Source organism: Rhinopithecus bieti, unplaced genomic scaffold (genome assembly GCF_001698545.2).
Source record: "Rhinopithecus bieti isolate Rb0 unplaced genomic scaffold, ASM169854v2 scaffold_50350, whole genome shotgun sequence".
NCBI classification, from domain to species: Eukaryota; Metazoa; Chordata; class Mammalia; order Primates; family Cercopithecidae; genus Rhinopithecus; species Rhinopithecus bieti.
This window is the reverse complement of record NW_016820258.1, coordinates 486,946-504,077: the sequence shown is the minus strand read 5'-3', so window position 1 is coordinate 504,077 and position 17,132 is coordinate 486,946. Positions and strand designations below refer to the sequence as shown.

The 17,132-nt window shown below is 35.3% G+C and overlaps 1 protein-coding gene across 1 annotated transcript in view; it reads left to right on the top strand.

Moving 5' to 3' along the window:
• Positions 1-17,132, top strand: part of COL19A1 (collagen type XIX alpha 1 chain) — a 342,793-nt gene that overhangs the window by 153,977 nt on the left and 171,684 nt on the right. Inside the window, 2 exon segments of the mRNA XM_017859765.1 lie at positions 9,603-9,656; positions 11,236-11,271. Coding sequence (XP_017715254.1) covers positions 9,603-9,656; positions 11,236-11,271 — 90 coding nt within the window.

Below are 17,132 nucleotides of genomic sequence, written 5' to 3'. Positions count from 1 at the left end.
TATTTACATTTACTCACCATTTACTATAGATATGTTGTATTTACTGGTAGGGGAAGTGTCCAAAATGAGAATTAGTTTTTCCCTCAGCTTCCTTTTCTCACTTACATAAATATGTTTTAGAAAGGACCTGAAGGGCCACTTGACTTATAAAAGAATAAGGAAAAACTATGAGACTGTATCTAGCTCCCTAATGCCCTAGATGTGTTAGGAAACCTGTTTTGTATGCTGTAGATCACTACAATGGAAGAGACACTGAAGACCAATCTTTCCGGCCTGTGGAGAAAGTTGTGTGTGTGTGTGTGTGTGTGTGTGTGTGTGTGTGTGCGCGCGCACACGCGCATGCGTGAGGAGTCTTCCAAAAAAGAAAGACCCTAGTAATAATAGTAGTTAATGATTTTATGTATGTTAACTAAAATAATAGTTGTTTGACTGTCATTCTTATTTCTCTCCCTTTGAAGTGGTTTTTCTATACCAGAGAATAGGCACTAGCCCCAAAGGCTTGTAGCTATGGGAGTCTCTGCATCTTCTTTACCACCTGTAATATATGTAATATAATGCAATATAATTAATCAATTGATGTATGCACCTGTAATATATCAGGACACTGAATGTCACACATGTTTAAATAGAATAACTGCCTCACCTCTTACCCCTGTCGTTGGAGGCACATGGTGAAGTGGGATGAGTTCTGGAGTAGAAAGCCAGGGCCCAGATTGTCTTCCAGTTCTGTCACAGAAGAGCAAATCACTTCTCAGAGTCTGTAAAGTGATGGACTTGGGATAGATTCTAAAATCCCTATTGCTGGGATGTGCTGTGATTTTATGCAAAGGGTTATTAAGATTACAAATTTGAAAAGCCTGATGAGGCTTGAAGCATTCATTCAGGTTTATTGAATTCCTGCTACATGTAAGGCACAGTGAGAAAAACAAAACAGGAAGAGGTGAAGACAGAGCATAACAAGTACTGGATGTGAGGATGCTTGTCCTTTCTCCTCGTAACAAAGGGGAGGTGTGGCCCATACTTTGTTTAAATGAAGATTCCTTTTACAGTGGATCCTGAAATGGATAGAATTTGGGCCTTTGCCTGTGTTTTCTGTTTCTGTTACACTCTCCATGAAAGCAAAGACGATGTGTTGGAATCCTAGTACTTAGCACATGTTTGGGGTAAGTTCCAAATAACTATTTGCTGAATGTTAGTTTGAAAAACTGAGCAATTATTAATATTATAACAGAGTAAAATATAAGTAATTAGAGTCTAAGCTAGAATAACAGATGTGGAAGGGAAGATACAGAGAATGACGCTAAAGAGGTAAAATACATATGATTTGGCACTTGATTGGAGTTGAAAACTCAAAAATAGCCCAACATGTTGGCCGTTCTGTGTGAGAAAGATATTAACTCGTGAGAAATGTAGCAGTGTTGAAAGAGATTAATTACAGCGTTGCAAAAGATAACCAAACTACATGTATGTGGGCTCTCTGAGATAGAGGAGCAAAAGAGAGTATATTACAAGTGCATAAAGGTAATATTGGAATTGATATAGAGAAAGGATTTTTTGAAATATTTGAATAAAACTGGAAAGATATTTGAGGGGTTGGAACCTGAAATATATTCACATTAATTTCAAGATTTGAAATTTTTTCTTACATTGACTAAAAGTAAGGTTATTGGGCTTTTTAATTAATCAATTGATGTATGCATATATTTGAGGACCTACTATATTCCCAAACTCTCTGGCAGCCACTGTGTGAGTTCCAAATCTGAGTAACACTAACGTACTGAGAGAGCCCAAAGGCCTAGTGAGCAGTGTGAATGTCTGTCCCTTTGAGGGATCTTGGAAGAGTCCTTCACATGCCCCAATAACAGGAGGTCGTTCCTTTAGCACCGTTATTGTCTGATGTAGCTCATTAAGTACAACCATAAAGCATGACAAAGCACATTAACTTTTCTCACTTGGTTACTTGGCTAATAAGTAGATGATGTTATTTTTTTCCCCTTAATTTTACCAAAGATATTCAGGAGTCATGACTAAGGAGAAATAACAAAAAACAGTAAGAGTTCTCCTCTTTACCCTCTACTATCACTAGAAGTAAAGAATCTACTGCTTGGTTATGACACTGTTGGAGATGGGGGGAGTGTTAATACTGTGTTATAGTTCATAAACTATTTTCACAAGGAATTTGAAATTCGACCCTCACCCAGCTTAACTGGCTGGTAGAGTGGGGAGTGATAGTATTCCTATTTTCAGAAGCAAGAAATTAAAGGCTTCAGAAATTAAGCAACTTTCTTTTTTAAAATACTAAATTTGGCCTTTAACTCTAAATATTTGGCTGAAAAGTCTGATTTTCCTAGCAAATCATGCCACACATCATTGCTTATTTTTCAATGCTAAAAAAACTGATTCTGCAAACTAAAGTAATTCAGCATTTATGACAGTTCACTCTGACTTTCAATAAGCCCAGGTATACATTCTTAGAAAATGAAAGGTATTATAATGGCTATTTTAATTTGAATTAAAGTCAAGCCATGATGGAAATTATAACTTCAGAAATATTATCTTAGAATGTATAGTAAATAAACTCAATGAGCCAGGTGACTCCAGCTACTTTCTAAGTCAGAGTATATTGGAATCCTTTAATATTTCTACTAAGTGAATTTAACAGCCTTTTTAAATAGTCTTTATTGTTGCATATTATATATATGTTAATGTCAGTGTATCTTATAATAACTTATTTTGTGCCAGCTTTCTCACAAAATGGGCCAGCTCACTTTGGAAAGTGTAAACTCTAATTTAAAGGGTAGTATGTAGCAATTCAGTCTTTCTCAGTGTGGCACTGCTGGCATTTTGGCAAGACAATTCTTTCTCAAGTCAGACTGTTGCAAGAGCAGAATGTTTAACATCCTTGAAGCTCACCAACCTAATCTAAATGCTAGTAGCAGCCCCTAGTCATTGGGACAATAAAAAATCTGCTGATATTTTTCTAAGTGTATCTTGACTGTGTGTGTGTGTGCGTGTGTGTGTGTGTATGTGTGTGCATGCCTAAACTTTTGTTTGATCTCTATGGTATTACTAAACAAACGCATGCTCATGTGTCCATTCCAGTTTAAATAATGCATACAAAACATATATTAAAATGTTCAAAAATTTGAATTGCTAGAATTTAACTTTGAAAATATATGACCTTGTCTTTACACACAATCTAGTGTATAATTAAATAATTTTGATTGTGACCAAATACAAGATATATTTAACAACAGTATCTTAGAATGGACTTGAGAGGGAATAATATAAAGTTATAATTGTGACCTTTAAAGCCAGACTATCTGGGTTCAAATCCCAGCTCTGCCACTAACTAGCTGATGTACTACTTGGTAAATTACCTTATCCTCTCTGTGCCTCAGTTTCTTTATTTGCACCATTGATAATTTCAATAGTACTTACTGTAGGGGAAAATATAATTTTCCCTTCTCCTCTGTGGGATCCAGTCTGCTGAAATGAACTGACAATGGACAGATTAACAGGAGAAAAGGTATACAAATATATTAACGTGCATACAGTGGGAGCCATAAAAAATATGAGACTCAAAGAAAGGCGAGATGGTTGAAACTTAAATAGAACCCACTTTATAGGAAAGAATAAGATGGGGAAATGTCGGCAATTTTGAGAGGTAGTAAATTATTTTCAGAATTGAATGGGACCAAGAGCTAACAATAGTTTATGGACAAGTTACAGAAAGGTGAGGGCTGCACCTGCACTGTGAACAAAAGTTGTCTTGTTTTGCAGATAAAGACTCCCAGGTAGTCTCTCAGAGCTGCCCTCAGAAGAATAGACTAAGATTCTGTCTGAGCATGGTGACAACTTTTAGTTTATTCTCTTCTCCAGAAATTAGTTTTCCTGGTTATTCTGTTAGATTCCTAGGAAGGGGGTTTTAAGACAATTGCTTTTCTTTGGAAGAAGATTACTTAGTCTGATAAAGAAACTTCCAGAGAGAGCTCCTCCCTGTGCTTGAGGAGGGGTTGGAGGAGAAACAAGAGAAGGTTAGAAAATTCTTGGATCTGAGGCAGTTTCTAAGGCCTTTCATTTCCTTTTAATTTAAAAGCACTCAGCATGCCAAAGCACCACACTTTGGGGTTATCACTCTCTGTGCCCCAAAATTACCTCATGGATTTTTTGTGAAGATTAAAGGGACTGTCATACAGAAAGCATTTAGAACAGTGTCCAACATAAAGCAAGAACTATATAAACATTTGCTATTATTAGAAATCGGGTTAAATAAAACACATTTAGCTCTAATAGGCACATCTTTTTATTTATTTGTTTCTGTGGCGTTATACAATCTTAGAAAAGTAGACTTAATTGTTGAGTTGTCTCTTTTTCTGAATTTATATTATGGTCTTTTAAATATCCCTTATTAGAATTACAGCATCTGATGTTTCTAAAATAATCATGTTAATCTCCTTATACCAATGCAATCTGTACTAGAGAATGCAAAAATATTGAAATCACAAAACCAGAGATATCAGCTGGCAACAGTTGTTGATATTGCTAGGGAATAACATTAAGTCATAGAAAGCTTGTGAAAAGAATTAATTGATGGGTTAACAATTTTTAACAAATAATATTTTATATTATCTTCTGATTTTTAAAGATGTGATAACCCATGAGTAGTAGTAGGTACTCCAACAAAAATTAATTTTATAGTCTACCTGCTTTTATAATTCTAGTTGTAATACTGCTCTTCAGCTCTTGTCTTGCCTTTAGATAACAGTTTCTGCCTCCATATTACATGTAGAATCAACTGCTATGCTTTCGAGAATCTTTATGTACATGAATTTTATTGAGAACCTTCATAACAGATACCCATCTTACTCAATATTGAATTCAGAGTCTGTTCCTTTCGGCTTTTTATGCCTATGGTGGGTGCTGTGTCCTTTCTCCCTAGCACTCAATAACCAGTGATAGGAGCACCACTGTGACACGAGGAGAAAAATTGCATTTGAGAAAAGCATTACTGATGTGTTTCTCAGATGCTATTACAACGCCATGGCCTTAACAACATTGTACTTTGTCACAGGAAGATGTGAGTTACATGGGCCCACTTTAATGGTCATAAAAGTAGAAGCTTGACAAATGCAGTACTTCTCAATTGCATTTTATCCTATGTGAGTTAAAGCACAGTTGTTACATATCCATCAAAGTGGTATAAAGCTGAACAAGAAAGAACTATCAGTTATCCCTTAAACTTGAACTTGAAAAGTAAAAACAACATTTATTAAGTGCCTACCATGTGCTAAATGTCTCTACAACATATGGTTCTCAGAACAACCCTTCAAGAAAACTATTACTTATTACACCTGTTTTATAGGAAAGCTTACCCAACTTACCCATGATTATACATAAAAGGCAGTTCCTCTTCTGACTCTCCTGAAATCCGTATCTGTGAAGTCTTAGACACCTCCACTAGAATTAGACGTCTGTGAAATGCTTTTGTCATACCTGCTATATACTTCAATGACAATACTCAATATTCACATCAACTTGTAATTGGCTACATCATCCCTTCACCTCCTCCCTGCCCATAGTTGTTTGAACCAGGGAGAGTTACCTGATTCAACCGCCAATACATTGCTTCCCTAGAAATTACAACTGGGATTAACTTGTTGGAATTAATCTTTAAATTTTTAAATGTATTATTCTATACCTACAAAATAATATATATAACATATATGATGGTTATAAATCATAGTTATAATGAGAACACCAGTGTACCCAGAACTCAGTGTGAAAACTAAGACGTCATCCTCCACTTGGAATCTCCCTGTGTGGTTCATCGTATACTGTCCTACACTCCAGGGTTAACCATTTTTCTAAATGTTGTACCCAATATTTCCTTCCATTCTTAAAAATTATGTTTCACACTTACACATTTATAAGGAGTATATAATTTAGTCTTATATGTTTGCAGATGTTCAATAATATTTGTTGAGTAAATGGATACTCAAGGTTTTTATCAGTAATTTGTTTTTTCATGTTTGTCTTTTCTCTGCATAGTTTTACACAAGCAAGAAGAGATAACCTCTTTTTAATAGATTTCTTTGCTCAGTGAATGGCGTAACTTCCTAGCCAGTTACTTAAGCCAAATGCAAACCAGCCTGGAGACTTTCCTTCTCCTCGTTTTTGGCATATCTGCCAGTCTTGCTTCCAGCATGTGCCAACTCTGACCACTTCTCATCATCTCCACTGGCACAACCCTGTCCCGGCCATCCTGCTCTCTTTCCTGGAAAAGCTGTCATAGCCCCTTTTCTGCTCACACTCTTGATGCCCATAATCTGTGTTTCATGTTGCTGCCAAAGTGGTTTGTGGGAATTTTTGTAAACATATTCACATCATGTTATTTTCCTGCTTAAAACACTTAAGTGGCTTCCCATTGCATGTAGAACAAAACCCATTTTCCTCATCATGGCCTGCAATTATTTATGTACCATGACCCCTGGCAAGCCTTGACTTAATCCTCTACTCCTTACCTATGTGCTCATGACCCTCCTTTTGTCTTGGTGACCTCTGTGCTTCTTGTTCCCTCTGCCCCATACATATTCCCAGATCATTGCATGGCCGGATCCTTTTTTTTAATGTGTGCAAATTCATGAGGTACGTAAGAATTTTTTTACACATATATAATACAAGTTAGGGTGCTTAGGTTGTCCATTTTCTGAGTGCAATACATTTTTTTAAAGTATACTGATCCTACTCTGCTATCAAACATTGAATTTATTCCTTCTGTCTTACTGTATGCTTGTATCTTTTTACCCACTTCTTTTCATTTTCCCTCTCCCCCTCACTCACCCTTTCCAGTCTTTGTTATCTATTTCTATACTTTCTACCTCCATGTATTCAAATTTTTTTGCTCCCACATGTAAGAACATGGAATATTTGTCTTTTTGTGCCTAGCTTACTTCACTTAATATAATGACTTTCAGTTCCATCCATGTTGCTGTAAACGACAGGACTTTGTTTTCTTATTGCTGAATAGTACTCTGTTGTGTATATATAGCACCTTTTCTTTATCCATTCATCTGTCGATGGACACAGAATGATTCCATATCTTTGCTAGGATCCTTCTGAAACAGCAAATGTCACCACCACACAAGGGCCATTTCTGACACCCCACCTGAAGTAGCCTCTCTCCTCTTTCACTTTTATCACATTCAGCCTATTGACCTGTTTATTGTCAGCCACTCTCCTCTTATTACATGAGTTCCTTGAGGATAGGGACCTTTACCTAGTTGAATAAAAAACTTATTGACACTTGTTTTTAAAAAGTGATAAGGAAGACATTTTATTCCAGACTATTGCAATAGGAGAATTGCAATAAGGGAGACAGATCAGGTTCAACTGTAACTACAACAAGGACAAGTCGGGATTTATAGTCAATGAGTAGAGGGAAGGAAGTCACTGGATAGAAAATTACTAAGAGGAGACATCAAGGGTAGGGTGATTCTTACCAAACTGATCTAAGAATATTCTTGCTGAAGACAGGCCAAACTTAGACATCAAGGTAGGGGATGAAGAACTCGATATCCTCAAAAGTAAGGAATGGAGAACAGATTTTAAGTGTGAGAGGTTCTCTCTAAACATGCTTAGCAAGATTCTTGCTATAATTGAGTTGGACAGACCAAAGACAGGATGGGAGCCACAGTCTAGGTCTAGTTGAGAAGAGGGCTCGGAGAACCCTGACTAAAGTTTGGTGATGGAGAGAATCTTCATTAATTTCTTGTTCTTTTCTGTATCTCTAAAGTAGTAGTAATCAATAGAAATATAATGAGAGCTACAAATTTAAGATGAATGCAAATATATTATTTTTTTATAGTAGTCAAATTAAGAAAAGTAAAAAGGGACAGGAGAAAATACTTTTAATAATACATTTTGTTTAATTCAATATATCCAACTATTGTCATGTAAGCATATAATAATTTAAAATTATTAGTGAGATATTTTACATTTTTTTCTTTTACCAAATATTGTAAATCTAATAGTGTTTTATACTCACAGTACAACTCAATTCAGAGTAGTCACATTTCAAGAGTTCAAAAACTACATGTGGCTTGTGGCTACCAGTACAGGTCTAAAGGCCAGAAGCAGCTTCACACAAGGTATATAATAAATGTTTATTGAATAGGTAAATGAAAGAACAAGTGCATTAATAATAAATCTATTCACAGAAATGGCAAATTTCTTCTCTCAAGTGTTTACAATGTTCTGTTTCCAAGTTCTACTCTGGAAACATGTATAAACAGAGTATGTGTTGCTTGATTTAGGAAGAAATGGATATTGTAAATAATAATACTGCATCACATCTCGAACATCATTTAATTTTCACTCATCCTTTTCTATAAATATTCCAAGGTAATGATGGAAAAATATCATAACTATGAGTTTTATACATGAAGGCATTTATGCAACTGGAAGGTTTTTTGGCCAATTAGATATTGTTTTCATCCATTAAAAATGTTTTTGTTAAAGTATAATACCACAATTTTCACACACTGTCTGCAACAGGAATTATTTTAAGTGTCCAATTTTCTTTTGTTTCTTTCACTTCATCACTGGAATCTATGTTGAGTACAGGTGATGGCATTTGGCATTATTTATTCACTACGAAATGTCAGGGCAGTAATAGCTGGGTCTTTCAGCTGGGAACAGTAAGACACTTAGACTTACTGTGCATTGTGTGGCTTCAGAATACTTCTTTTTTCTATTATTGTTTTTCCTTCATCCAGTGTGTTAAACTAAGGAAAAAAGAAGATTTTTTTTCTATTTACTATGTAGTCAGGATATGTCTAACTTTCTATGTGCACTGTGAATTCATGCAGCTGTAAAGCTGATCTCCTCCGGTACAATCTATTGTGGTAGTCTCAAAAGCTGTCATTGCTTAGTCAGATCAACTAAATGCCCATTAAAACATCCAACAGTCCAGAGGACTTGTGAAAATATTTATCTGATATTCTGTCTATGTCATATATAGTTTCATTTGACATCTTTATAAATCCAGGTATAAAAGATGGGAATTAGAGAACTAGAACATACTTTAAAACAGGCAAGAGATTACATTTTAGCTCCAGTTGTATTACAGCAAAAGAATACATCTTTCATTCCTTTTCCCCTCACAATTAGATTTCTTGATAGAGACATAAAAATGTTTTTGATTTTACTCTTGAATTTTTTTGGCAAGCTTAACAAAGGCCAAATCAATGCTAAATCAGAGGTATTTACAACATCCACAAATTTAATCCAAAGTGGATACTTAAAAGCTCATATAGATCTAAATGATATTCTCCCAGATGGTGAATTAATGTAATTTTAGCAGGAAGCAAAGTTGCACAAATATGCAGTATTGAGGACTCGCGCTGATTTAATGTATCTGTGCCCACCACGGCACAGATGTTGCTTATCATTTTAGTGCCAGTTGTCTCTGTTTCTCTCTATACCACAAAAGGAAGAATGGGATTTGGAAGTTCAGTAAATTATGATTTATTTTGTTACCAACGACTTGTTAGAAATTAAAGCTTTCTGTGAACTGTGTATTGGTTATATTCTTTCTACAGGGTTTGAAAGGTGACTTGGGTCCTCGTGGTCTACCTGGCCCAAAAGGAGAAAAGGTATTGTGTTTACCCAGCCAAGCCCAACCTTTCTTTAAGAAAACTCTGCCAACCTGTACAGTGACTTCTCATTGATACTGTTTATCTCCTAAAAGCATTTTAAAATTAACCAAAGGCTGTTACATTAATAGCATCTGAATAAGAATAGCCTTTTTGTTCATTTGATTAGTTTGAAAAGACTTAATGCACAATTGCTAGTTGACATTAACTTGTATTTATAAGATTTCCCTTTTCTCACCCTTGCTTAACAGCATTAGGTATTCAATCATCAAATTAGCAAGTGTGACCTGTATTGGAAACCTTTGCCAATAACACTGAGCTGCTGCCATAATGGTGAGGCAAGTGGCTTTTGGAAATAAGCTAATTTTGTATCTCAGTCTTAATCTAACTATTCCATTTTCTGCCACTTTTTCTCATAAAATAAGTTATTTCATAATGACATGTTGGCAACGATCTTGAAAAGGAAATTAAGAAATAGTAAAAAGCAAGGATTGTTTTGAATAAAGTAGTTGGGTGATCCCAATTTGATGAAAATTGTATGTATATGTGTTTTGCAATGTATTTTGTTCTCCATTTTTAGCACGTTTAGAAATCCTTGTCTATCTTCAATATTTATCTCTGTGTTAAAGGTGATCCTGCAAATGAGTTCCCAGTGACTGATTTAAGTCACATCAGTGTTCCCTTAGCAACTGTTGGCTATTTTAATTCAATTGTTCCAAAAACAATACACAATGCTAAGTTTTAACTTTTAAGTTGGCTATATTGAGAAAGGAGAAAGTCCTAAAGATAATCGCTGTGAGACTGACTACAGCACCCTGGTACCCCATGCTATATAGTACATGGCCTCCATAATGTGCACCTAAATAAGAACCATGGAAAGGATGTTTGGTCTTTAATGTTTGAGAGTTCTTATGAAATAAATAAAGTTCCTGGGAAAGTAAAGCATGAAGGTGACATAGAAATTGGAAAATAGCGAACTTTTAGATGAACAATTTTTTAAAGATGTTGAATGGTTTGTTGATATATCCACCTGGAAATTTGTATTCACATAGATCAGCAAAGCAATTTTAGTGTTCAAAAATACATAAATATAGGCAAAGCCTCTTACAGTTGGTGGCAAATGCAATGCCAATTCAGCAGAGCTTTAGAAGAGGCCATGGGACTGCTTCTTGCAGCTGGGAGGCATGAAATGGGGAGATCCACTTATTATTTCTGCTGATCCTCATACTAACTTTGTCAGACAAATTGTCTATCGCCATGACACTTCCCAGCTGCTCCATTGGCAAGTAAACATACTTGAAAATATATTATTTCTAATTTTGGATTAGTAGACAAAAGAATAGAAAATTAGATTATTTTAGCTTTCAAAACAAGTCCTGCTGTTGCAAAAAGCACGGAGTATGCAAGCGAAGAGGGATATGATATATTTTCTTTATGCAGAGACTTTTATCAGGATGAAATTCTATTTTTCTATTTTCAAGATTTATCCCTATATATTACTTCTATCCACCTAGAAATGTATAAATAATGTGCAAAAAGGGACTAGTGGTAATTGTAACTTTTCTTTAATCTATTTTAGGGAGATACCGGACCCCCAGGACCACCAGCCTTACCTGTAAGTATTCTTGAAATCAAAATTCAAAATTGAAATCCATTATTCTGTTTATTATTCATATTACATCAGAACTAAACCAGAATTTAAATCACAGAGTTAAGAATTGAAGGTGACTTCTAGTACATGTAGCCAAACCTCCACATTTTAAAGATTGGGCATCTGCCCACATCAGTGAAATACCTGACCCAAGGTCATACAGGTAGTTACAATAAAAGTCTGGAATCAGTACCTACCCTGAGCAATTTCCTCTATCCTCCATATGGCTCATAATTGTGTCTCCTAAATATTTGATTATACACTCTTAACATCAGGTTTAACGTAAATGGAATCAGATACAGTCCTACTTGTTTCAAAAGCTGTAAAAGGACAAAACAAACTCTAATCACCCAGTGAGTAAAAACAGCTACCTATGGAACTGATAGTTACATTCTCCCAACACTGTCCAAAACCATTGTTATTTTCCTCTATGATTTGCTTCTAAAATTTGCAGATGATAAAATTGCAATATTTTAGTGATAGATTTATGAGAAAAGTTGATAGTGTGCACATAATGAGATTGTTCTCAATCAAATGGTACATCATATATTAAGCACTTAATAATAAATATATGATTCTCTTATATTCAGATATAATTTACTATTACAGACTTTTTTCATAGGCGATTAAAGATTCTTATTTAACTTATGAAAGACTCTAAGCCTAATGGAAAAGAGGACAGTTTTTGTTTTTTTTTTAAAAGATCTTCTATAGCCTGAGGTCTTTTGAATTTTATGTTGATATTACCTAGTGAGATAAATTAAGCATTTAAGTCAGTAGTATTCAAAGACCTATTCTGATTATAGAAGGTCAGATTTTAAAAAGTATTCTAGTAATCTGGACGGAGCCCTTCGCCAGAAGCATAGGAATCATCAAAAACTGGTGTGATTTTGATAATATTTATATTTATCTTAGTTACCGTTAAAATCCGCATTATGCAAAAATATACTTAATACATGTCTTACACCAAATAATGCGTTAGGCAACTCGTTACAACTCCCACATAAATGTTTTTTGATATGTAGAAAACCTAAGGAACTAAATAGGTAACTTACTTGGGGATAACTCGTTCAATTTGCAGTGGAATTTTATGCTTTAAGCTTTTATTTTAAGCATGAGAAGAAAGACTATTTGAGAGAAGGTTGTAAGTGCATATTATTCAGTTTTTTTATACTTTATAGAATTTTATTTTATTTTTTTTTTTAAGATGGAGTCTCGCTCTGTCACCCAGGCTGGAGTACAGTGGCGTGATCTCGGCTCACTGCAACCTCCACCTCCCAAGTTCAAGCGATTCTTCTGCCTCAGCCTCCTGAGTAGCTGGGACTATAGGTGCCCGCCACTACACCTGGCTAATTTTTGTATTTTTAGTAGAGACAGGGTTTCACCATATTGGTCAGGCTGGTCTGGAACTCCTGACCTCAGGTGATCCACCTGCCTCGGCCTCCCAAAGTGCTGGGATTACAAAGTGCTGGCTTGAGCCACTGCACCCAGCCTTACACTTTGTAGAATTAAAAAAAAATTATTTGGCAGTGATTTAGTTAAACCTGCTCCTTTCTTTGGGACACATGCCTGTTTCTCTTCAACTAAGTTATATGCAGTCATTTAGTTAAACCTGCTCATTTTATGTAAGACACATGCCTGTTTTTCTTCAACTAAGTTGTATAGTCAACTACTCAGTTATCTGATTTCCTTGTCATTTTCAACTCATGTTGAAAGACTGATATGCAATCTACATATATTATTTCACCTGAAATACAATTTTTGCTTCTCAATCAGAAAATTGTATTGAATTACATATATTTTGTGGATGTTTAATAGCAGCCAGCTTCTTTCTGCCAAGGAACACCTTGAAGATACCTCTGCACCATTCAGCTGTCAAGCACTTAGAGATTACAGGCTAATTTCATACTTGTCTAAAAATATGGCAAGGAAAAAACACTATGAAATGAAATGTTTTATTTCATAAAGTAAAATATTCATATTATTGGGGTATTACTATTTTGTATGCTTGACATTACTTTCTTTATTAATATAAATTATCAACTCTTTCCTACAAAATAGGTATAAACTAAAATGAACACCAACTTACAATACACGAAATATTTAACTGATCTTATAATACAGGTTGGTACATTATTAGTTGAAATAATTTATAATAGTCTTTGAGGAAGCCCAAATGACTAACTGCATTATATTTGGATTAAATGAAGCAGTGATATATTGGAGTCAATAAACAGAGTTCATCCATAATTGTTCTCAAAACTAGCTCCACACTAAAATCTACTGAAGAATTTAACAAAGTACCAATATTGGCGCTCCACCCTCAGAAATTCCAATTCAATCAACCTGATGTGGGACAAGTATATTTTAAAAGCTCCCTGAGTGGATCTAAACATGCAGCAGGAGTTGAGAACCGTTATTTATGGGAACTAGAATGGGAAAAGCTTTCTTCCTACTCAAAGAAATTATATTAGATTGTTGAAGAAGTCCAATTTTCATTTGAAATCCAACTTAATACATAGCAATAAAGAACTATCTCCTTCCATTAGGGAGGCATACTAGTAAAATGAAGTTAAGATTGAACTCTGCTTCATTAAATGGAGACAATTCGGGCTAGGAAGATACCTTTAATTACAACCTTCATCTAAATGTCCAGGTACTCCTGTGGGCTTGGGTGCCTTTAATGCTTCTTAAAATTTCGTGTACGTAGGAACACTCAGGGTCTTGTTCAAATGCATATTTTTATTCCTAGTCTGATGTGAGATCTGAGCTGCTACATTTCTAGCAAGCCCCAAGGGAGTCAGATGCTACTGGTTGTTGCACTACACTGGTCACAAGGGCTTAGCACCCTCTTCCCAGCTAGCTGCCTTTTCCCATAGATCAGTGGTTCTCTATCACATCCTGGCTAATATGCCATCTCTACTAAAAATACAAAAGTTAGCTAGGCATGGTGGTGTGCACCTGTAGTCTCAGCTACACTCAGGAGGCTGAGTCAGGGGAATTGCTTGAACCTGGGAGGCGGAGGTTGCGGTGAGCCGAGATGGCACCACTGCACTCCAGCCTGGCGACAGAGCGAGAGAGACTCCGTCTCAAAAAAAAAAAAAAAAAAAAAAAAAAAAAAAAAAAAAAAGAAGATGAATGGTTCTCTATCTGGACTGCACATTGCAATTACCCAAGGTGCTTTTAAAATTCTGATTCCCAGACTGCACCACATACCAATAAAGCCAGAATCTCTAGGGAGGGACTCAGGCAACAGTTGTTTGAGATTTTTCCCAAGCAGTTCTGATGTGCAGCCACGCTTGAGAACTAAGGCTCTGAAAGCATGTCTAATACTCTTCTTTACAGCTTTCTCTTATAGATCTTAGCAAAATTTTGGAATTACTCATTACACTAGTATTTGTATCGAAAACACCCAACCTGATTACTTTCAGGAGCTTCCAGGAGAGGCCAGCCTTCCTAGTCATACCTATGATTTGCTTCCTGATTACTTCATTATAGAGGATAGATGAACGTCCATCTCCACATTTACAAGCTACTAGCAAGTCTAACAGTAATCCTTCTTGAGAAGGACAACCAGTATTGACAACTCAGGATACAGAATTCCAGAAATTCTCAAAGCACACACAGCTGAACTGCCCAGAATAACTAACGGGGAAGAGCTGAACACGTTTCCCCCTTCTAAGCCATACAGTCTTTATTTGCTTTACTTTTATTCATATTTTGTTTAATAAGAAATTAATAGACATAGTAATTGAGCACACTGTACTACTGAGTTTACTGATGCAGGGGCAATCCTTTATGATGTTTTGGGGGAAGTATTTTTTTTTTTCTCTTTTGAGACAGGGTTTCACTCTGTTGCCCAGGCTGAAGTACAGTAGCCCCATCACAGCTCACTGTAGCCCTGACTTCATGGGCTTAAGTGATCCACCCACTTCAGCCTCCCAAGTAGCAGGGACTACAGATGGTAGGCACCATGCCTAGCTAATTAAAAAAAAAAAAAAAAAAAAAAAACCAGAGACAAAGTCTTGCTGTGTTGCCCAGGCTGGTCTTAAACTCCTGAGCTCAAGTGATCTACCTCCCTTGGCCTCCCAAAGTACTGGAATCACTGAGAAAAGGCAGGAACCACTGGGTCCAGCTGGGATTATGTTTATTGTTGTTATTTTGTGTCCCTGTGTATTCTTGTGCTTTTAGTACTTAAAATATTTTTTAATCACAGAACCTGTTCATCAAAATATCTGATACATAAAACCATCTATTTCATTAAATGTTACTTTTGTTGCTTATTTATACTTTCTCTTATAACTGGTTGAGTCTATATATAATTGGGTCTCAGTGGAAGAGAGAGAATAAAGAAGTGAGGGAGACCAAGTTTAAAAGGAGTATGAAAAGGTAAAATTGAGGAAATGGTGTGAAACACAGACTGGAGTCCTAGAAACAGTTTGATTTGTTAGGTTCAGCTGCAATAGCTTTTACCCTTTGTTTCACCTCTCCCTTCCTACCACCTGAAAGTATTCTTACTGCCAGTGACCAGTGCTTCCTCACTCTCTAATATGTAAGAAACCGATTAATAAGAAAGCCAACCAAAATGGTGCTGCAGTTTGCAAATGCCGAATGCAATGTACCCCTTAATTATTTGAGGAAATGGGACCCCATTCAAAACTCCATGGTTGAATCCCTTTGATAACATTTGAATCCTTCTATAGATTCATGTTCACAGGTCACATGGAAAATACTCCAATGTGACTGCCTTGGGGAAAAAAATAAGAAGAAAAGAGAAATCTGAGGCCTGTAAAATGTCATGGAGGTTAAAGTGATATTTATGGCCTTAATTGTCACTTACACCCTTTAACCTTTAAATACTCTGTCAATCTACTTGACTTGAAAAAAATAGAATTATACTTTTGTTATGACATTAATAAACTTACAAATCTTCTTATATAGACTTTCCAGATTATTCTAACAACAAAAGATCAAGAAATAAATTCAAGAACAAATTTGTGAATCTATAATTGGAGTGTCTAGAAAGTATTTTGTAAAACAGTGGCCAAGAAGCTTCCCTTAATACTTTTTTTAAACAAAATTTCATCTAGAGATATGGAAAAAAGAAAAGAAACACTTTCAGCCCAGAAGGTGGGAATGTGGTTGAATTACACACACAAAAAAAGAAAGACTAAAATCCATGCTTCCCACCATAAACCCACCTTCATGTATGTCTTGCTAGGAATATTTTCAGCAAATACAGTTAGTTGAAAATAAAAAAATTAATGAAATATCCATTTAATGAAATATCTGATTTCTTTTCAGCCACTTTTTGGAAGATACCAAATTCACTAATTAGTTTGGTACTAACAACTATTTTGTTAACAAAATAAGCCATTATAGCAGCTTATAATAATTTTAAAGTTCTAAAGAATTAAATATGAGATTCTTCTACTTGATTTAAATTAATTAACTGATTATTCCTCCCTTATCCTTTTTATATTTCAAACTGATAACCATTTTAAAAATAATACATCTTGTTAGATTCTAAGTAATAATAATATCAATAATGAATGGTAGACATTTATTCAGTGTTATGTAATATTTAAACCAAACCTTAAACAACCCTGTGAGGTATAAAATGATTATTACCACATTGTACATAAGGGCACTGAGGACGAGAATATCTAAGTAACTTATCCAGGGTTCACAGATGTTACATAACACAGCTAATATTCAAATGCCCATTTATCTGACTCTTAAAACCTAAGCTATTAACTTCTGCAAGCATTATTTAAATCTCGTTTAAAAAGTAATTTAAAAAAAAAAGAAGTGTTCTAAACTAT